We start from the raw sequence: 20,830 nt of genomic DNA, 5'->3' as shown, positions 1-20,830 counted from the left end.
TTTGCGCCCACCGACTCATGTACATAGATACATACATGATCGGTCTTTGTCGTTGAGACTCGAGAGATTCAAGATTGGGGGAAGAGATTTCAGCCGATTTTCCCTTTTTCATCACACCACCACTACTACTACTACTGCTGCAGTAGCTGTTCTCTAACTCACTCACTCTCTTTTTTTCTGTGCATACATCATGCCTACCTTCAGGGACAAGGCAGATTTCTGCAAGCAAGCCAACGTCAAAGCTGAGGTGGATGAAGAGTTGGTTAAATTTGCCGTGGAGAATTTGAACCACCTTCCATTCACCAGGGACAACAAGGATGCGTTTGAAAACTATTCCAGAATGATTTCAGGGATGCTCTACAATGCCATGCAAAAGGAGTTGGAAGAGTCGAGAATGTCCGTTAGAGACGAGATACTCGACTATGGGAAATTTAGATGCAGAGATTACAAGTCCACGAGTGAATACTGCGATGCCAAACGTGCCTTTCTCGAGAGATTCATTGGACACGTAGGAGAAAACACTTTTATGGAGTACCCAGTCTACTTTGACTATGGGTTCAACACGTTTTTGGGCAAGAACTTCTACAGCAACTACAACTTGACAATCTTGGACTGCTCCATCGTGCGGATCGGCGACAATGTCATGTGTGGAACTGGAGTCTCGCTCTTGACTCCCTCACACCCAATTGACCCGACTTTGAAGCATGCCTACTTGGAAAACGCTTCTGCCATCACAATCGGCGACAATTGCTGGCTAGGCTCCAACTGCTCTGTTCTTGCTGGCGTGACTGTCGGCGAGGGATGTGTCTTGGCTGCAGGATGCGTCGTGAACAAGGACGTGCCTCCCAATTCGCTAGTTGTGGGTGTACCTGGTCGAGTCGTGAAAACTATGGAGCCAAGAGACCCCGACTTTGATGTCCACAAAGTGTTGAAAGAGTACGGAATGGACTACATACCGTGATGCCTTTTTAATAACCCGACCAAACCCCAAACCTGACTCCATCTCATTGGATCGGACTAGGGTCCAAAGGCCTGGAAAGTTGCTGTTGCTGTTGGCTATTGCTCTCTGTATAGATTTGCAACTTTTCTATTCAAAATTACACGACCTTTTTTTTTTGAGAACCGCCACTACCGCCACCACTGGGACTGCCAACTACTGTCACCACCACCAGCACCAACTGCATTTACCAGAGATTCACCACTCCATACGGGTTTCTTTTTCTTTATTGAAGGTGAAATTTATTAGTCATTGACTCGAAGGGCAACATTTCTTACAACATTCCTTGCACTCATTTTCCCTTCTCCACCGCCGCTCCGCTAATTGCACCAATAGTCATGTCAGACAATATGCAAATAGACTCACCATCGCCACAGGAGATTGACGAAGGGTTGTACTCGCGTCAGCTCTATGTCCTCGGCAAAGAAGCCATGCTCAAGATGCAAAACGCCAACGTCTTGATCATTGGGTTGAACGGCTTGGGAATAGAAATTGCCAAGAATATCGCCCTTGCCGGCGTCAAATCACTAAGCTTGTACGATCCACATGCGGTGGAACTCAAGGATTTGTCGACTCAGTTTTTTTTGTCGGAAACGGACATTGGCCGCGCCGTGGACGAAGTCAGTGCCGTCAAATTGAGAGAATTGAACGCATACGTGCCCATTTCTGTGGTTGACAATATCAATGAAGACACCTTGCTCAAGTTCAAATGCATAGTGTCCACCAACATTTCGTTGGAAGAACAGGTCAAGATTAACCAAATCACCCACGCGAACGACATTGGCTACATAAATGCCGATATTAGAGGTCTCTTTGGACAGATTTTCGTGGATTTTGGAGATAAATTCACCATTGTTGACCAGACCGGAGAGGAGCCGTTGGCCGGCATAGTTTCCGATATTGACAAGAACGGTGTTGTCACCATGTTGGACGACAGCAGACACGGTTTAGAAGATGGAGATTATGTCAAGTTTACTGAAATCGAGGGGATGCCCAAGTTGAATGACGGCAACCCGCATAGAGTAGAGGTGTTGGGACCTTATGCTTTCAAGATCAAAATCGATGATACATTTGGAGAATACAAGAGAGGCGGCCAGTACACACAGGTCAAAGTACCAAAAGATGTCAAGTTCGAACCTTTGCTCGAGCAGTTGAAAAATCCCGAGTACTTGATTTCAGATTTCGCCAAGTTTGATAAGCCTGCTCAGTTGCACATTGGCTTTCAAGCCCTACACGCGTTCAGGACCAAACGCGGACGCTTACCAGCACCTTACCAAGAGGAAGACGCCAACGAAGCTTTTAGATACGCCGAAGAATTGGCCACCCAGAATAAGGACATTGTTGAAGAGTTGGACGAAAAGTATTTGAAACAGTTGTTTTACCAAGCCCAAGGCGACATACCAGGTGTTGTTGCGTTTTATGGAGGCTTGATTGCACAAGAAGTATTGAAATGCTGCTCTTCTAAATTTACCCCGATTAAGCAATGGCTCTATTTTGACTCGTTGGAGTCGTTGCCATCAGACAAGGACTATCCTCGAAGTGCCGAGAATAATAAACCAATTGGTTCAAGATACGATGGCCAAATCGCCGTCTTCGGCAAGGCGTTCCAAGAAAAAATCGCCAACTTGAAGGTGTTTTTAGTTGGTGCAGGAGCCATTGGATGCGAAATGTTGAAAAACTGGGCCATGATGGGGTTGGGTTCGGGACCCAATGGTAAAATCTTTATAACGGACAATGACTCGATCGAGAAATCCAATTTAAATCGTCAGTTCTTGTTCAGACCCAAAGACGTGGGCAAGAATAAATCGGACGTTGCCGCTGAGGCTGTTCAGCAAATGAACCCTGCTTTGAAAAACAAGATTGACTCTAGGTTGGACAAGGTGGGGCCAGAAACGGAAAACATCTTTGACGATAGTTTTTGGAAAAACTTGGACCTCGTTACAAACGCTTTGGACAATGTTGAAGCAAGAGAGTACGTTGACCGTCGCTGCATTTTTTTCAAAAAGCCATTGTTGGAGTCGGGTACTTTAGGTACCAAAGGTAACACCCAAGTGGTTGTTCCTAACTTGACTGAATCATACTCGTCTTCACACGATCCACCAGAAAAGTCAATCCCATTGTGCACTTTGAGATCTTTCCCAAGCAAAATTGACCACACTATTGCATGGGCCAAGTCCTTGTTTCAAGGCTACTATGTAGAATCGCCCGAGAGTGTCAACTTGTACTTGAGCCAACCAAACTTTCTCGAAGTCAGCTTGAAGCAGAATCCCGACAAAAAGGGAACTTTGGAAAACATCTCCAAGTACTTGAACGAACGGCCATACACTTTTGAGGACTGTATCAAGTGGGCGAGATTGGAGTTTGAGACCAAATTCAACCACGACATTAAGCAATTGCTCTACAACTTCCCCGCTGACGCCAAAACGTCAACAGGCGAGCCATTCTGGTCTGGACCCAAGAGAGCTCCAAAGCCTTTGCAATTTGACATTGATAACAATAAGGACCATTTGGACTTTATTATTGGAGGAGCCAATTTGTTGGCGTACATTTACGGGTTGAAAGAGCCCAGTGCAACGATTGACGACTACAAAAAGGCCTTGCAGGACTTGTCTATCCCTGAATTCCAGCCTAGATCGGGTGTTGCCATTGCCGCAACCGAGGCAGAAGCCGAAGAACAAGCCAACCAGTTGTCTGGCTCCTTCGACGACGACGAAATTAGGAAAATCGCCGCGTCGTTACCCGAGCCAAGCACGTTAGCTGGCTATAGATTAAACCCGATAGAGTTTGAGAAAGATGATGACACGAACCACCACATCGAGTTCATCACTGCTGCTTCCAATTGCAGGGCTTTAAACTATGGAATCGAAACTGCTGATGCCCACAAGACCAAATTCATTGCTGGAAAGATTATTCCTGCAATTGCAACTACAACCGCGTTGGTCACAGGGTTGGTGTGTTTGGAGTTGTATAAAGTCGTTGACGAAAAGGATGACATTGAACAATACAAGAATGGATTCATCAATTTGGCGTTGCCATTTATTGGGTTTTCCGAGCCTATAAAGTCGACAAAGGGTAAATACGGTAAAAAGGAATTCGACACTATTTGGGACCAGATTGTTATTGAAGAGGACATCACTTTGCAGCAATTGTTGGACCGGTTCCAAAATGACGATGGATTAGAGATTTCCATCTTGTCGTATGACGTGGTTGTCTTGTATGCGTCGTTCTTCCCCGCAAAAAAGAACCAGGAAAGATTACCGTTGACCATTTCGGAGTTGATCAAAAAAGTCAGCAAAAAGAATATCCCATCGCATATCAAGTACTTGGTTCTTCAAGCGTGCTGTGAAGACGAAGACGGTGAAGATGTCGACATTCCTCCAATTAGTGTAAAGTATTCTCCTATAAACTAGAATTTTTTAATATATATAGCAGCCGTTTTCTTTTTTTGCAAAGCAAAGCAAATAAAAAAATAAAAGAAAAACAAAGGAAAACTAAGAAATTAAATGTGTGTATTATTTTCTAATAAGTTTCTTTTCTTATAGACTGTCTCGACTTTCGAGAATTGAACCATTTTCCAATATAAAGAGCCTCTCCATGCAGCTCATCATCTGCTCGTCATGGGTTATACAGATTATAGTGTACCGATGCTTCAAATTCATGATCAAGTCCATGATCAATTTCGTGTTTTTAGGGTCAAGATTCGACGTGCATTCGTCGAAAATCAAGATCCTGGGACGTCTCAAGAGCGCTCGAACAATGGATAATCTCTGTAGTTGGCCCCCTGAAAGTAGCGTGTTGGCACCTTCGCCTACTCGCGTGTGGACCCCCTCTGGTAACGACACTACAAAGTCGTACATCCCACACAAGTCAAGGTACTCGTTGACTTCGTCCATGGCGACTTGTCTCGTTGGGTTGATTCCGTATTCTAGATTCTCCAATATGGAACCTTCGAAAAATTTGGGAAACTGCGGCACGATGTTCACTGTTTCTCTCAACCAATCTACGTTGACTTTTGAAATGTCTTCATCGTAGATCTGCACCACCCCTGACTCGGGTTCAGTTAAACGTAGAATTAGTGACGATACTGTCGATTTGCCACTGCCCGATTTCCCAACTAATCCAACTAATTGGCCCTTTTGAATCGCAAAGGACGCGTTGCGGAGGATATACTTGGACTCGTCGTATTTGAACGACACGCTGTTGAATGAAATTTCATTGGTCAGCAGTGCGCGAGGAATCAATTCACCATCGTTTTCAATTTTGGAAAATGGAGTTTCTTCAAGCAAGTTCACGATAAAGGTACCTGCCCTTTGCCCCCTTGTGATCTCGGGTAACTCGTGAATTAAATTGGAAGCGTTGGCCAAAGTGAATGTTAACAATGTCACTACACTCATGAGCTGGCCATGGGTATATTCAAATTTCCCCGTAAGTTGCATGCCAAAATACAAGATGACACCCGTTGCTATCGCGGTGACCAACTCGTTGATTGCCATTCCAGCACCGTTTTGAAATGCTCTGTATTTGCCCTGGTGGTGCAAGTCTTTTAAATTTGCTTTGAAACCTTCCTCAAAGAACCTGTTCATGTGGTAAAGTTTAATGGTCTTTATCAAAGTGACCATTTGATAGAGGTGTGATTCAAGAGTCGCCACCGAGGTCTTGTACCTGTTTTCTGCCGATTCCAATATTCTTCCGTATGCACTCGTGATGAGGAAAATGAGCGGCACAAACGATACACCAACCAAGGCAAGCTTCCATCCAGAAACGATAGACCAAATAATACCAGCCAAGACCATTGTGATCAAAGTGATGATAATTGACAAAAACGAACTAACCAAGTTCCTCAAGTCTCTTGTGTCGTTCATCATCAAAGTTGTCACTTTTGCCGGCTTGATGTCACCACGGAAAAAATAGGACATGTCTTGCCCATTGATTCTCCGCAAGACAAGTTTCCTCAATTTGATGACCCATCGTTCAGCGGAATACGTCAACAAGAACCGCGACACGTACGCTGTCACGCCAATAAAACAGGCAATGATGGTGGAAACGACTGACCACTTGACAATCTCCCGCGACATATCGAGCCCAATCGAGGCAGACATTGTGGTAGAGAGCAACCTTGAGAAGCAGTATGAAAACACGGGCGATGCGCCACCTTCCAAGACCGAGAGTGTGATGCCTGTGACAATTGCAAGTTTGGCATCGATGGTGTGACTGCAGTATTTAAGAATGGCAAGGATGCCCATCAATTGTTCATCTCTATCAGATTTCTCTGCGCCTATTTCTTCTTGTTCTTCGTGTTCTTCGTCTTGTTTTTCTTCATAAATGCCTCTCGAAATCAGCTTAGTCGTGGGGGCTGTCGTGTCTTCATACAGGCTCTTGTCGCTTGGCTCAGCCGTGACAATAGACTCGGAAGCAAATTTGTAAAACTGGCCCTCTCCTACGATTCTCCCCTTGTCTAACAAAATGACATGTTCATGCGGCTCAATGTAGTTGTACTCATGTGTAATCTGGATCGTCGTTCTCCCTCTTCTCCAAGCGTTTACTCTCCGAATCAAAGTCAACTTAACCTGGGAGTCCAATGCACTAAACGACTCGTCCAAGATCAAGATGGGCGAGTCTTTTAATTTCGCTCTCGCAATCGCAAGCCGTTGTTGTTGTCCGCCAGATAATGAAGTAGCAGATACTTTCAAGTTCAAGTCCACATCCAACATGGCAAATTCCGCAGCTGATTGGATTTGGGCCAAGGGAACCGCATCAAGTGAATCGTACTCGTCAACGACAGCCAATGCTATATTGTCTCTAACGGTGCCGTCGAATATCATTGGCGCTTGCTGCACCAACGTGATACTTTGAGAAACCCAAGCACTGTCAAGCAAGTTCACGTTGAATCCATCCACCGTGATCGAGCCCGAGGAGGGTTCATACAATTTCATTAATAGCAACGGCATGGTGGATTTCCCCGAGCCCGAGCTTCCCACCAAATAGTTCATCTGGCCCTCGCGGATAGTAAAAGTTACACCATCCAACACTAAATTGTCTCTTGCAGGATATTTGAAACTGACGTTGTCAAAAGTTGTCCCACCAAAACATGTTCCCGGGAATAACATCAACCGAGGTGGAAAACCCTTGTCGACATACCCTTGCAAATAAGTTGATACTCGTCCAGCAGCAGCATGCGCCGTGTTCATAATAGCCATTAACTGGCTTATCCCCGACACAGCCTGGCCTAGCATCAAGCACGAGCTAAAGCATGTAAACAATTGGTTGATGGAGATGCTGTTTCTCGACAACAAGTAGTTCCCAAACCAGAAGCCTTGCACAAACATCATCAAGGTGATGAATTTCAAAAAACCCGTGTTTGCCGAAATTGCATTTGCCACGCCGTAATAGGCGTGGGCCGATTGCTGTACAAACTTGGTGAACTTGACAATTTCAACGTACTTGCCATTAAACACGCGGACACTGGTGGGGGATATTAAGCACCAGTCCAATATTTTACTCGCCATAGATGATTTTTCATTCTCGTCTTGTTGGCATATGCAAGTGCGTCTTCCAAAATACCACGATACCGCTGCCATTACTGGTGCCGAGGCCAAGATGATCAAAGTTATGGCCCACGATTGATAGAATGACATTACTGTGAGACCGATAATCAATGCAAGCGTTTGCACGGTTTCTCCAATGACCTCTGATGTACCTGACCGCACCTCTTCAATGCACCTATTCACCTGGGTCAAGTTGCCCATGATATTCGGGTTGAGATCGTAGTAATTTGCATCTTCATTGAGGCACTTCCGGAAAACCATGGCCCTGGCTCTTTGCTGCTGCTTTTCGCCAAACAACATCCACACGTATACGCCGAGCAAGACAAAGACCATCTTGCCCACCCCTACAACCATAATCATTCCGCAAAGGAACAAGCATTCGTTGATAAACTGCTCGTACGAGTCAATCCTTTTGAGGAAATACTCCAGTAGTTTCCCCATAATGCCACCGTACAACCATGTGTTTAATGGAGTACTGGTGGCTGCAATGGACATGAACAACACCCCCAACGTGAAAAGCAACCAGTCTTCTTTCCACCGCACAAACATAAAGACATTCTTCTTGGGATCGGCTTCGATTTCCTCGATTTTCTCAACATTCTCCTCTTCGTGAGTCCGCTTTTCATTCATGATGCTTGGGGTCTACACTCTACCAAAACTAAAAAAAAAAAAACACTGGACTACAGAATACAGCCCGATCAGCTTTATATATGTTTCATAAACCTCCCAACCCCTTAAAACGTTCTACATGGACAATCCAAACGCATTTTTCCTTTCTTTTTGGAGTCCAAGGCAGATCTAATCAATTCTGTTGCAAAATCCAACTGCTTTGGAAAAAAAAAAAATTAAAAAAAAAAATTAAAGCAGCAGAAAAAAAAGGGGTTTGAAAAAGTTGCAAGAAATTGCCAAACCGGGATTGAACAATGCAAAAGTCGGGACAAGGTAACTGAATTATGAATATACCACCCAACTAGTGCGTATAGTTTGAGATCCTATGGTCTTGGATACCAGGCTTTCCTCCCCTCTTCCCTATTGTTTGGGCAGTAGTCTTCAAGAGTGGACATCTGTCTCTTTCTGCAGTTTGATCAGCCATCCAATTCCTCCTCAAACAACACGGCTTCCTTAGCCTCCGCAAACTGGATCGCCCGTTTCTTCCTCGACGATGCATCTTCGTGCTTCTCGTACTTTACTTCAGTTTCTTTCAACTTGTCCGACCTGAAATCCTTGATCGTGAAACTAGTGTAAGTGATACTGACAAGAAGCACCAAGGCTAAAACAGCCAAACTCTTGTAGCTAACCTTGTCGAAAAATGCGTTAACAGTCTCGGCTAAGAGCTCGAACGAGATTTTCAGCCGGACAAATTTCGTGGGATCTTGGTTTTGGCATTGGTCCAAGAGATCGCATTCGTGATCAATCACGGGGGGCCTTGGATACGAGTCACATTTATTCCGCGAAAACTCCTTGGAGCAGCGCGAGATCTCGTCTAGTTTCTGTAGGGTAAACTGTTCTACTTTGGTGTTTATATCTGCTTTTATTGTTGTTACCGATAGCCAGAGGAGGTATATGATGAAGGACCAAAGAGTTATGTTGACGAGTAACTGAAAGTATAGATTCAAAGCGTAAGGGGTGTAGGGATTGGCAAATATGCTAGATGAAGCAAGTGGTCCGGTTGCAATGGTGGTGCCGATGGCCGCGGCAGGGGTAGTAGGAGAAGAAGCAGAAGGAGACAACGACGACGGCTGGCGTTGTGGTCTCGTCGGTGTTGTCATTTCATGGTATAATTGCAGTTGCAGTTGCAGTTGCAGTTGCTGCTGCTGTCGTCTCGCTTTCCTCTCTGGTGAAAACATAACGTGAGCCACGTTTACCGGGTTCAAGTGGTGGCCCTGTTTGCTGGCAATGTTCAAGTCTGGATGTGTTTCGATGATGGACTGGAGCTCATGCGTTTCTTCGCTGTTGACAGGGTCAACCAAAATTGACTCGTCAACGCTGGCTGAAACAGTAATTTGCCCCGCGGATTGGTTCCCTAGCCTAAGTGGGGTCGACGCCGACTCTATTCCATCGCTTGTGATGGGTGAAAACTCTCGTTGCATGTCACTTGTTGCTGCTGGTGGTGGTGGTAATGTTGTTTCAAGCGCTCTAGATGAAATTTCGCGGCTGTGATAAATAATATGGCTCTGCGCGAGATCTCGGGCATCGCGGGGATGGCGGAGGGAGGGGCGGATCTAGAATCCACCAACTGCACGCGATTTTACAAACCAGTCGATATATATATTAATATCGGGCTACTAGCTTTACCAAGAAGAGATTAGAGGAACCCAAACACGTTCTTCAGCGGGGAGAGGGTGCAGTCGGTTCCGAGGATATTAAAATAGGTTGCAGTAAATGGAAACGGAGGCCAGCAGCACACACGCGATTCCAGAAGATGCCAGACAACCTCAAGAGTATCATTCAAGCTTTCAAATACAAAGAGAGTGAAGGTGGGGATTCCAACAAGATCATCAACGTTAGCTCATCCAAGGTAACCAAACAGTCGCGAACGGAAAAGAGCCCACTGAAGAGCCCACTGAAGAGCCCGCTGAGGAGCTCGAGGTCCAAAAAGATCATCGACACGTCCCTCTTGCCAGACCTAAGACACTCCCTCGCGTCCGACCTCGAAGTTGTATTCGTGGGATATAACCCGGGGGTCCAATCGTCGATCCAGCAACACCATTACGCGCACCACTCCAACTTGTTCTGGAAACTTTTCAACCAAGCTCACGTGTTGGAGAAAGTAGTCACGGGGACGAACCAAATGAACCTGGATGACGCGTACTTGAAACAACGACTCACGCACGGGTGCAGCGCCGTTCACGATTTCGAGTTGATTAAATACAAGATTGGATTCACCGATCTCTCTTTGCGATGCACCGCCAGAGCCGAGGAGTTGACGCCGCAAGAGAAAATCGGCAATATACCCCGTCTCATTGAAGAGATCAACCAGAGCAACCCCAGGAAAATCGCCCTTATTGGGAAGGGGATCTGGGAGACTATTGTCAAGTTTTACAAGCAGGAGCTAGGGTTGAAGTTTCAGCTCACAAAGGAGAATTTTCAATGGGGCCAGATCAAGCTTGGCCACGATAAGCAGTATAATAAGCTAATTGAACATATATATTCCCAGTTGCCGTTGCGGACTATTATATTTGCATTCCCTAGTACGTCTGGCTTGGTCGCTAGTATGAAGTTTCCTGAAAAATTGAAATTGTGGCAAGAAATGGCCAATTGTTAACAACGGGTAAACACAAACCCACACACCCACACACAAATACATATGTATATATACATGTTTGTACATCATTTCACCAGACCTGGTTGAAAGCAGCATTTAGATCTTTATAAAATTGGTCGATTCTATCCAAATCCTCGCTCTTTTCACCCAAAGAGCCAAAGTTCTTGACAAACGCAGCATCAACGAACGTCTTTATCGCAAAGCACTGAGGAATATCATAGCAATCTTGATAATGCATCACTTTTAGTCCGTCAGCTTGCAAGCTGTTGCAATTTTGTAACCGGTCCTTTTGGTCTCCACAGGAAAGGTTGAGCCTTCCAAAGAATGACGAATGCTGCTGATGGCATTGGTACAAGTTATATTCCAACTCGGCGCAATTGACGGCCACGGTTTTATCCAACTGGTTTGCACCTTTATAGTTTTCAAACTCATATTCTTCCTTACGGGTTTTTGCCGGAAGCTTCGATAGCACGCGATGGACCTGTTTCATGTGTTTTGCTGATTCAAATTTGTAGGGACCATCCGAGGGGTCATCTTTTACATTTCTTGTCTCGGGGTCTTCTTTTAGTAAGAAATCTTTCAAATCTGGCGGTAGGTTCTTGCCAATTTCTTCCTGCTTGGATGCGTCGTCTTTGCTGCTGCCGCTGCTGCTGGTGAATGGCCACATTAACGTTGAGCTGGTTGGTTGGCAGTGGTAGTGGTTGTGTGTGTGTGGGGGGACAGATGATGAAGATGGCAGAACGGGGTTTTTTTTTTCCAATTTGGCGAGAAGGTAAAAAAAAAAAAAAGAGTACCAGAAGTCAATTTCTGGTGTTGACGACGCTTGAAACTTGATGGAGCTGCCCTCTACGTAGACTAGATATCTATTTCGACAACATGTCCACGTTTAGTTCACATGGTTATCAACCAGTTAACAATGTGATGTCGTAGTAGTTTGTCCAGTCGACCAAAATTTTTCTCATCACCTCCAAGACGACTGACCGCCGGCCAGGGACGTAGCTTTTATCGATTTTTTTTTTTTAGCAATCTCTGGGCAACCTGGAACTGCAGAAACTAGAGCAAAAGGTGTAGCTTCTCCCCGTGGCTTCCAAATTGAGGTCCAAGGAGGTGCATAACGATGGATGAAACAGGCAACAACCTGCCACTGATACTCCACTCCAACCAAAGAAGGAAAAGATCAAGATGCAAGATGCAATGGTGGTGTTGATGTTGATGGAAAAGATTCTAGTGAAAAAAAAAAAACGAGAAAGGGTGGAACACTGCAGCCACTAGACTACAAAAGTACTGAACTAACAACTCCAAATACGTCACCAGCTATAGTTCTCTCTACTTCCAGTTTAAAAGTGATATTCGCCATCGGGGTCTGGAGGAACACCTATTCTTTAAAGTACTAAATTTTTGATGATGCTTCTGAGGTTTTTTTTTTTTTAAAAAAAGCCGCTTAAGTGGTGGACCGAGTGATAATTAAGGGGGGTTCTCGCAGAAGGTTCATTCTAAATTATTTGGCTTAATTTGGTCGAATTTCCCCACTCCCACTACATAGTTCACTTTTTGATGTAGTCACGTGAAGTCCATGTTTTATACACAGAATTTCAACTCGAGGAGGGTAAAACTTCCTAAAATGGTCAAGCAACAAGGCAATTGATTATTCTAAGTAAAACAGGCAGGTCTGTCATAAAAAATTTGCAGCCGCTACTTGATATTTTGAGGTGCATCCCAATTGAGTTAACTGTAGAAGAGAATACACTGCTACTGGTGAGAAGACTTAGCGATCAAGCAAAAAGTTTGTAAACATTGCTCTATATTAGGTTCCTTCAAGATCGTTCGAGAACCCCTTCGAATAGCTGGCTAACTTCCAACTCCAACATGTCCCGAATGGCATCGTCAACCACCAAGACTCTGATTCGATCAAGCTTGGCAATTATCGATAGACGCAATCTCGACACTATAGGAATCAAACGCACGAGTTCGGTGCGACTCATCTTTTCGACTTGAGCCTCGCTCAAATCGTATCCATCAATCAATAAAGAAACCATCAAGTCGACCTTGCGCCAAAACAGGAAAAGCACCTCCATGTTCGCCCACTTTAGATCCACAAATTTCCCACGCAGGTGTGAGTCCAATTGAATCTCATCGAATATCCGCTTATAATGAGCAACGTAATCCTCGAGGTCGCCCAATATCTTGATAAAGTACTCCAGCTGGCAAAACAATCTGCTCTTGCGTTCAACAGAGACCCAGATCACATCAACTACGGCATCTAGTTCCGCCACAAGTTGAGGCAAGGTGTATATTGACGTGGGGTCCGATTGCTGCTTGATGAAGCGACGTTGGATTTGAAGGAGTTTACCGTCTATAAAACTGACAAATTTCGATTCTTGCTCCTGTGATATTGAATGCTGGGACGTTATCGAGTTGAAACGGGTAACAAACTGGGCATATGCTTCGTCGAATGGGAGAGTTATTTGCTTTATGGCCTGGAGTTGCGGCGTGGTGAGGTTTGCCTGGTGTTGGATTTGAGCCATGGAGGATTCGTAATCTTGTAGTTCTTGCAGTGCTAGGTTGTTTAGCAGCGATAGATTGATTCCATTTGGTTGGTCTTTACTTCCGTCTTTGGTGTTGCTACTGTCCTTGTCCCCATCTTCTTCTCCTTCGTCTTCTTCGTCGTACAAGTCTGGGTTGAGATCAATGTCATCGTTCTGTAGTTGTGTTGTTGGAAGAGTTGCTGGGTTGATTTCTTCATCGGGAGCCGGATGGAGCGGGCTCATTGGTGTTTCTATTGTCTCCATTGAAAAGTATTAATTTCTTTCTTCTATTATACAGTCTTATTGGAGTGGATGGTCCAAGAGCTATTATTTTGGTGGAGTTGAGTTTTCTTCTCACGTGTTTCCATTGTGGGGGATGAGAGGGAGAACGCGGAGCAGAATGTGTCCTGACCATCACGAAATGGAGACCAGCTGCGCGGAAAGTCATCACGTGACACCCATATCTCCCTTCCTTCATCAAGCAACCACCAGTAAGTGGAAAAGGTGGTCCTTAGCTGTACTGACACTCAGAGCCGCTGAAAGTCCATTAATCGAGAGCTTGAACTGTGAATTTTTTTTTTTATTTACATCGGTGGCTGTTTTTTCCTCCGTTATTTTCATCAAAGACGTATTTTATAGAAACCCTCGTAGAGCTCCAACCGATGTGAGAATTTGAAATTTCTACTGCTCTTGTCTTAGACGGCATCCACAATCATATGACAAGAGTTCATCTATTGTAGATCCAAATTGACGTGTGTTTTTGCTTTCTTTCTTTCTTTCCTTCTTTCTTTCTTTCCTTCTTTCTTTCTTTCTTTCTTTCTTTCTTGTTAGTCTTGGTTAGTCTTGGCTAGTTATTGGTTGTTCACGGTGTAGTTGGCACCTGATGCTCCAAGATGTTAATTGGCTAGAAATGACCGGGAGGTGCCTTGCGGTGTGCCTGAGGAAAAGGGGAAGGAAGAAGGGGAAAACCCGCGGCCGAGATCGAGAGAGACAGTGAGGCGGAAAATTATCGTGTTCGGCTCCGACAAGCAAAAGTTCGGGTTTTCTTCTCCGGTGACTGAACGTTATATGTTATGTTTGCTATACGAGTAGGCATGAACCAAAAGTAGACTGTACACTGACCTCGAGCCAATTACAACGTAACAACCGCCAACAAAGAAAACAAAAATGGAAATTATTAGCCGGAGAAAGAGAGAGAGATCGAAGCAGGTTATGTTCTGATAGATGGTGGTTTGTTACAAAACTGGCTGGGACTCCCTGCGGCTTTTTGGAGATGAGATGAGGAGGAGGAGGAGACGCGAAGTGGGGCCGGATAAGAGATGGGCCTACCCCTCAAAACGGTGGTATAATTATTTGTTGACCCCCCGCCGCCAAACCTTTGCGCGAGCTGGCCAGGGTGCCTGAGATGAGAGAGCTGAGAAAGGTGTGGTGGTGGCCGCGATATGAGCGAAGTGCTAACGCCACAAAGTAAGCAGGCTGATAGTCCCGCTGTACAGGTAGAAGTGACTGGGCCCAGTAGTTTAGATAAGCCTCAAGGCCTCTCTGTAAGTTAGCCAGCGAGTGTGATGTTGAAAGTTGATAGCTCTCTTGTATCCTCAACTCGGCTCAGCTCAGCTCAGCTCAGGTTGATCCAAAAGTTTCACACGAAAAGGAGCAGGAAATAATTTATTATTGAAGCTCTCACCACACCCACCATCCTGATATAATTAGCGGAACTTGACTCCTGAGGCAGCGCAATTATCTCTTATCCAAGGCTACTGCTAATACGACTACAACTGCAACAACTACTACTAGTGCAACAGCAGCAACTACAAGATTTCCACCATCATCACCACTTTTTATACATAAAGATAGATAGATAAGCTCATCACAAGTTTCCACTTATTTGCCATCACCGTCGTCATCATAAAATTTAAACTGGCGCTTAGAAGTCTAACAGATCCATTCCGTTACATCACATCACGTCTTCTTTTTCTTTCATACCTCACCCCCCCTTTTTTTTTCTAAATCAAAACCATTCGGATCAAAGTTCTTATCAATCAAACTAGAGAAACATGCCAGTAACAGAACTAGATATACCCAAAGGTAATAGAGACGATGGTAATTTAGCAAGAGTATCAACAGCCTCGTCATCTTCTGGATCGTCTTCTTCTTCTTCTTCTTCTTCACAATCTTCGTCTTCATCACATTCATCTTCACCAGCACCAGCACCAGCACAGAGGACAAGTTCCGAAGATGACAATAGACCGACGTTAGAACAGCAACATCAACAATATCTTAAACTTCAACAATTACAACAACAGCAACAATTGGAAGAAGAACAACAGCAACAGCAACAACTACAACACCACCAGCAACAGCAGGTTCGAAGGAGGTCGTCATCGGAAGGAAGCGGCGATTTCGAGAATTTAGACTCAACTTTGGTGGAGATTGAACAACAGCAGAATAGAACAGGGATCATCCATGCTAACAACCATGATATACCAAACAAAAGACCCAACACTTCACCTTTGAATTCCGCAAGCTCGTGTCCCGTGATTGCATCCTCGGCTCACTCACAAGATTTGTTCAATTGTCATTCTCGCACGCCATCACTGCTGCTTTTGTTAACTGGCAAAGGTATAGCCAAGTTGCAGAAGAAGAGGAGCAAGCGGTATAGTCTCGATTATTTTGATTCTTTCACCGGTGATTATGACTATGACTCCGACCATGATAACACTGATGATGGTGGCATTGCAAGAGCGTTTCATCCGCAACAGCAACAACAACAGCGGGTTTTCTACAATTCCTATTTACAGCCCAATGCTCAATTTGTGGGCGAGCAACAATCGGGTAAATCCCGGTTCAGGATCAAGATTGAGTTCAAAACCGTGGATTTGATGAATTCTTTGGTTACGGGTTTTCTACAAATTAATGGTTTGACCAAGGATCATTCTGAAATTGTCACTTATTTCAGAGGTGAGATTATCAATAACCCATTGTTATACTTGCAACAAGGTGCAGCCCATGGCCATGGTCATAACCATATTCACCAACACCAACACCATCCTGCCCCTCCTTCGCTTCATCGTCATGATAATCATCATCATCATTGCCATCATCCGCTCAAAAAGTTTTCATTCATGTCGGAGAATAGTAGCTGGGGCTCTCACCCGCAAAACGATTTGGAACATTGGAAGAAATTGACAAATTCTAGTTCATTGTCGAATCAAGAGTGCAGGGACAAGTTAAAGAGAATATATCAAGGTGAACGAGATGAAGAAACTGGTGACCACTTGATTTACATGCGGTGGAAAGAAGAGTTTTTGTTGCCCGATTCTCGAGTGAAGCTGATTCCCAATGCTAGTTTTGAAGGGTTCTACTACATTGTGTTGAACATCGGAGGAGGTGGCAATCATAGTAGTAATGGTGCTGGTGCCGTTGGTGGGAAAAGCGACATGTTTAGAAGTGGTGGTATCAATGGATTATATTACCATAATCTGAGCGAGAAATTCCAGAGTTTATCTTTACAATACGTTCAGAGACAGGATCACGGGGTTTTTGATTTTAATTGATATTTCGGGGAGATTCCAGGGTTATATGAGAAGTGATCAAGGTTACACGGTTGGTTCGATTACTTTTTTTTTTTGTTTTTTGTTTTTTGCATTCATTTAGTTCATTTGAAGGATATTTTAATGTTTAGTTTTTGTTTTTGTCAATTCAAGACAGTGTTTGAATCTTTAAATCCAGTTGAGAGGTCGACAGACTCTTGGTTACAACTTCCTAGAGCTGTGCTGAAACACAGCTTTTCTTTTCTCTCACTGAGCAGTTCAAAAATTCAAAATCTTCAAAATTTCAAAACTTCATAGTCAAGGTATATTTTTCTCCCCTCTACTCTATGTACAAAACATCACTTCCAGCACCACCTTCGGAACCACACCTCCGCATCTAGTCCAATTTCATATGCAATTCGTAGATCCTGGCAGTGAAAGGCTCTTCAAACAACAAGGCAATCTTATACATGATCCAAACGTACAAGCTGACAACCAAGCCAGCAGGTTTGCCATACCACAACCCAACACCCAAAAAGCACAAGGTTGAGCCATTGTACATGGGGTTGTCATTGATATTGAACGGGAACCCAGTAACGCGCTCCTTCATCAAGATGCCGAAATAGTCGCCCAAGTAAGTGCCCGTGACTCCAAGAGCCCACATTGAGCTCAAGACCAAGACATTGCCGAAGCCAAAGAGGGCAACCGCGAGCGACTTGGCAATAAGGGACGAGGCGAACGGCTCAAACGTGGGCTGGGTCTCTAATGCCAACTGGTAGACGTGGTCACGGTAGATGCCCAAGCTGAAGATGGTCAACGCCAACAAGTAGCATCCCAACTTGGCAGAACGGGTGATCTTGGTGAGAAAATGCGTCTTGTACTCTAACCGCGCAACAATGTTCCAAAAGATGGGGTTGAATGAAATGCAGGCTACGGCGTAGATTAGTTCCTGGTTGGGGTTGATGTACCCTGGCAAGGTCTTGAATAGTTGCGGGAGGGCAGTGGTGAGGTCGGCGTAGTCCTGTTTGAGGGCTGCAAAGTCTATCAAGGTGGACATTTTTTTTTATAAATTCCTTACTTTCGGCCTAGACGTGGATGGAAAGAGAAGTGGAGGTTTTGGTGGGTGATTGCTATTAAGATGGAGCTGTTCTTTTTTATTGTTAATCGAGATTGAAATTTTTCAGTCTTTTTTTTCCCTCTCAACGGCGGTGTTGTTGGTTGTTGATTTAAAATAATCGCCAGTGTATAGCGGAGCTGTTATGCCTCTCTCTCGCCAACGGCCCGAAATTTGTTGAACTGCGCGGCTCGCACTGTGAAAAAGGTATACGAACCTTCCCCCGGACATACCCAAAAAAAAAAACACAGCAGCAGCAGAAAAAGCACGGCTCTTAGATCTTTGTGCTGTGTGGGCCATATCGATGCATGTGATGTTGATTTGATTAACTATGGAGATTGGGTATTTTTTTCGAAAAAGGGTCCCCGCCGCGGGGGATACGGGGCTTCTATTATAACATGTAGTCACGGCGGTCTTCGGGCGTGAGCTTCGCCGGTAAATTTTAATTTTCTCCCCGGAGATGCATATTATGGGATTTCTCCCGCAAGAGCCCAGAGCCACGTTTTCAAATCTCCAGGGAAGCGAAGTTCGCACTGAGACACGTTGTTGGCCTTTTCGACGAGAACTGGATTGACACTCAGCAGTAGAGCGAGCGTGGCCCAAAGAAATAAAGAAAAAAACAGCGCGGCGGGATGCATAAGCAGTGGCAATGTCTATGAACTCTTAGCGAGAGTTCGACAGATTTTTTTTTTTGTTTGCAGCCTTTTGCAGCCACACTTGACAAGATCCATGCCCTTTGTGCAATACATGTGTCACTTGGGCTGCTTGAGGTATTCATATGTCACTAGGGCCGCTTGAGGTATTCACATGTACCCTGCAGGACATTTCCTTAAAGAAAACAAAAGAATAGAACAAAAGGCGACGGTGGATACCACTCCAATGAATAGCTCGACACCATTGGGAAAAGTGACCCCCCCCCCCCCAGCACGGTATCCGTCTTTTGAGTCGACTCAGACCACGACTACGGCTACGATTTGTGTGTAGTAGATTGCGGCTGTGTCTCAAACTGCATTATCGGGCAAAGCGGTGTCGTACCGATTGTTATACAGGGGTCCATTCTCGTTAAACAGACAGGCTATCTCGCCAAGAATGTCGTGGAAATGCCTCACCGATTACGACTTGTGGCCGATATACGCTATTGGTCCTGTAGAATACACCGGACAGGGCACTTCCACGGCCTACTTTGGCTTGAACAGTAGACAATTGAGATTCAACGTGTTCAATTTCCAATTTGTTGACGACACCGCAGGCGGTGATCCACTTCATTTTTTCTTCTAGCCTTCACCTGGCTTTCGGAAAGAGTGATCCCCGTAAGCAAATAAGATCAACTTGGGTGTTGTATACTTTGTTCATGGGTCAACCGTGTACCATGCCATCTGCGTTTCATGGGTCTCGAGAAGCTCCAACTCGGTTTGAACAAGAGCAGGACAACATATGGAACTCCATGACGGAGGAGGAACGGAACGACAACAGAGAAAACACCAAGGGACAAATGAAACAGAAGATTGGAGTTTAGAATCAATAGTTGAATCAAAGTATAAAATATGGAAAAGTTTCGTTTTCTTGTTGCCGGATCAATATTTTTTGAATCTGAGGACTTTTTCCCCTCTTTTATCGGATAATAAGCTGCCAGGGGGGAAACGACAGGTGCAACAAAGCGACTCCGAAATATAGTAAAGAAAATGGACTTTGTGTGGCTCTAAAACTGGGCATCTTATTGGTTACCCCAGCAGTCTACATCCTCTCATGCCTCGACTACCTTTGGGAGATTTCGCTAGTTTCTACAAGTTATCTTTGTGTAACACGGCAAAGGCGAGTAATTTAGTTTCTCTCGCAAGATCAAGAGAGAGGCAAAAAAAGACTTACTGCAAAACTGCTGCAAAATCGAGACAAGAAAAAGAAGAGCTGTTTCCACACAACATGGAGAAAAGACAAGAAAAACACACACACACACAGTTGAAACGATTTACGAGGCACAGATTGCTCGTCGCGGACTTATTCTGACCCTGCTGGACAGCCGACAACTGACGAGCTTAAGAATATGCAGAAAAGTCTAGATATACTTATTATATGGCCGCCAATGTGGCTCCAATTTGTAGTGCCATCTTGAACGTTTGCAGCTTCATCATCGAAACGCAATATAAAGCATTTGTTATGAGAGAAATCCATCCTGGTTTACAGCTTTTACAGGGGGAGTGGGAGAGGGGAGGGGGTTCGTTTCGGAAGTTTGCTCTCCGCAACACATCCCTTGGTCCTATTTGTTGCATAACACAGCACCTAGTTCACCTAGTTTTCAAAATTGACAGAGCCCCAAGACCGGCAACCGGGGAAGAAGAAGGGAGGGCATAGAAAGAGTAAACCAAGTTCTGCTCACATTGTCTCGTAATGTGAATGAAATTTGGTTCGACAAGGTCTATTTCTGATTCGCGGTAAGTATTGCCGCGAGATGGAGATACACGGGACGAAGTGGCTGAATCACAACTCCGGCTCGCTGTGAAGTCATAAGGCATTGAGATACAAGGTCTCTTTATGAACGAAAAGCATATGCATTCAAAGCCGCCGTGCAGACTATACTGGATAGAATTAAAAAAATAGACAACAAAAAGCCGAAAAAACGAGAGTATCAACTAGATTGGAGATCGACCTTCACAATTTTTTCTTTACTAACCAATCGTTGAATAGCGAGAAGTGGTTTCTTTGCTACCCTTTCCCTTATCAAGCGGCCACTCGTATTCTCCCCTATATCGCTTATTAAACAGGTTAATTATCTCTAAAGTTGATTGGAGTTGGTTGGGAATAATAATAATAAAGCTGAGATTGTGCAGAACCACTCCCAAGTAGGAAAGGGGGAGAC

The 20,830-nt window shown here is 44.6% G+C and overlaps 9 protein-coding genes across 9 annotated transcripts; 4 read left to right on the top strand and 5 right to left on the bottom strand. All coding sequences in view use genetic code 12, as the record gives it.

Annotated features, from left to right (window-relative positions):
• Window positions 1-190: 190 nt before the first annotated feature.
• On the top strand, window positions 191-961 carry LODBEIA_P34700 (uncharacterized protein; the record flags this gene model as incomplete). The annotated part of the gene is made up of 1 exon (XM_066973584.1): window positions 191-961. The coding sequence occupies one exon, from the start codon at window positions 191-193 to the stop codon at window positions 959-961; it is 771 nt and encodes a 256-aa protein (XP_066830408.1).
• A 386-nt stretch (window positions 962-1,347) lies between these two features.
• LODBEIA_P34690 (uncharacterized protein) lies at window positions 1,348-4,407 on the top strand (the record flags this gene model as incomplete). Its single annotated transcript, XM_066973582.1, has 1 exon — window positions 1,348-4,407. The coding sequence occupies one exon, from the start codon at window positions 1,348-1,350 to the stop codon at window positions 4,405-4,407; it is 3,060 nt and encodes a 1,019-aa protein (XP_066830407.1).
• Window positions 4,408-4,533: 126 nt separating this feature from the next.
• On the bottom strand, window positions 4,534-8,172 carry LODBEIA_P34680 (uncharacterized protein; the record flags this gene model as incomplete). The annotated part of the gene is made up of 1 exon (XM_066973581.1): window positions 4,534-8,172. The coding sequence occupies one exon, from the start codon at window positions 8,170-8,172 to the stop codon at window positions 4,534-4,536; it is 3,639 nt and encodes a 1,212-aa protein (XP_066830406.1).
• A 455-nt stretch (window positions 8,173-8,627) lies between these two features.
• LODBEIA_P34670 (uncharacterized protein) lies at window positions 8,628-9,632 on the bottom strand (the record flags this gene model as incomplete). Its single annotated transcript, XM_066973580.1, has 1 exon — window positions 8,628-9,632. The coding sequence occupies one exon, from the start codon at window positions 9,630-9,632 to the stop codon at window positions 8,628-8,630; it is 1,005 nt and encodes a 334-aa protein (XP_066830405.1).
• A 332-nt stretch (window positions 9,633-9,964) lies between these two features.
• LODBEIA_P34660 (uncharacterized protein) lies at window positions 9,965-10,807 on the top strand (the record flags this gene model as incomplete). The annotated part of the gene is made up of 1 exon (XM_066973579.1): window positions 9,965-10,807. One exon carries the CDS (start codon window positions 9,965-9,967, stop codon window positions 10,805-10,807), a length of 843 nt encoding a protein of 280 aa, XP_066830404.1.
• A 70-nt stretch (window positions 10,808-10,877) lies between these two features.
• On the bottom strand, window positions 10,878-11,474 carry LODBEIA_P34650 (uncharacterized protein; the record flags this gene model as incomplete). Its single annotated transcript, XM_066973578.1, has 1 exon — window positions 10,878-11,474. The coding sequence occupies one exon, from the start codon at window positions 11,472-11,474 to the stop codon at window positions 10,878-10,880; it is 597 nt and encodes a 198-aa protein (XP_066830403.1).
• A 1,147-nt stretch (window positions 11,475-12,621) lies between these two features.
• On the bottom strand, window positions 12,622-13,575 carry LODBEIA_P34640 (uncharacterized protein; the record flags this gene model as incomplete). Its single annotated transcript, XM_066973577.1, has 1 exon — window positions 12,622-13,575. One exon carries the CDS (start codon window positions 13,573-13,575, stop codon window positions 12,622-12,624), a length of 954 nt encoding a protein of 317 aa, XP_066830402.1.
• Window positions 13,576-15,386: 1,811 nt separating this feature from the next.
• Window positions 15,387-16,886, top strand: LODBEIA_P34630 (uncharacterized protein; the record flags this gene model as incomplete). Its single annotated transcript, XM_066973576.1, has 1 exon — window positions 15,387-16,886. One exon carries the CDS (start codon window positions 15,387-15,389, stop codon window positions 16,884-16,886), a length of 1,500 nt encoding a protein of 499 aa, XP_066830401.1.
• Window positions 16,887-17,259: 373 nt separating this feature from the next.
• Window positions 17,260-17,919, bottom strand: LODBEIA_P34620 (uncharacterized protein; the record flags this gene model as incomplete). Its single annotated transcript, XM_066973575.1, has 1 exon — window positions 17,260-17,919. One exon carries the CDS (start codon window positions 17,917-17,919, stop codon window positions 17,260-17,262), a length of 660 nt encoding a protein of 219 aa, XP_066830400.1.
• Between the last annotated feature and the right edge of the window lie 2,911 nt (window positions 17,920-20,830).

The sequence above is a fragment of the Lodderomyces beijingensis genome (genome assembly GCF_963989305.1).
Source record: "Lodderomyces beijingensis strain CBS 14171 genome assembly, chromosome: 4".
NCBI lineage: Eukaryota > Fungi > Ascomycota > Pichiomycetes > Serinales > Debaryomycetaceae > Lodderomyces > Lodderomyces beijingensis.
This window is presented reverse-complemented; position numbering and strand designations above follow the sequence as displayed.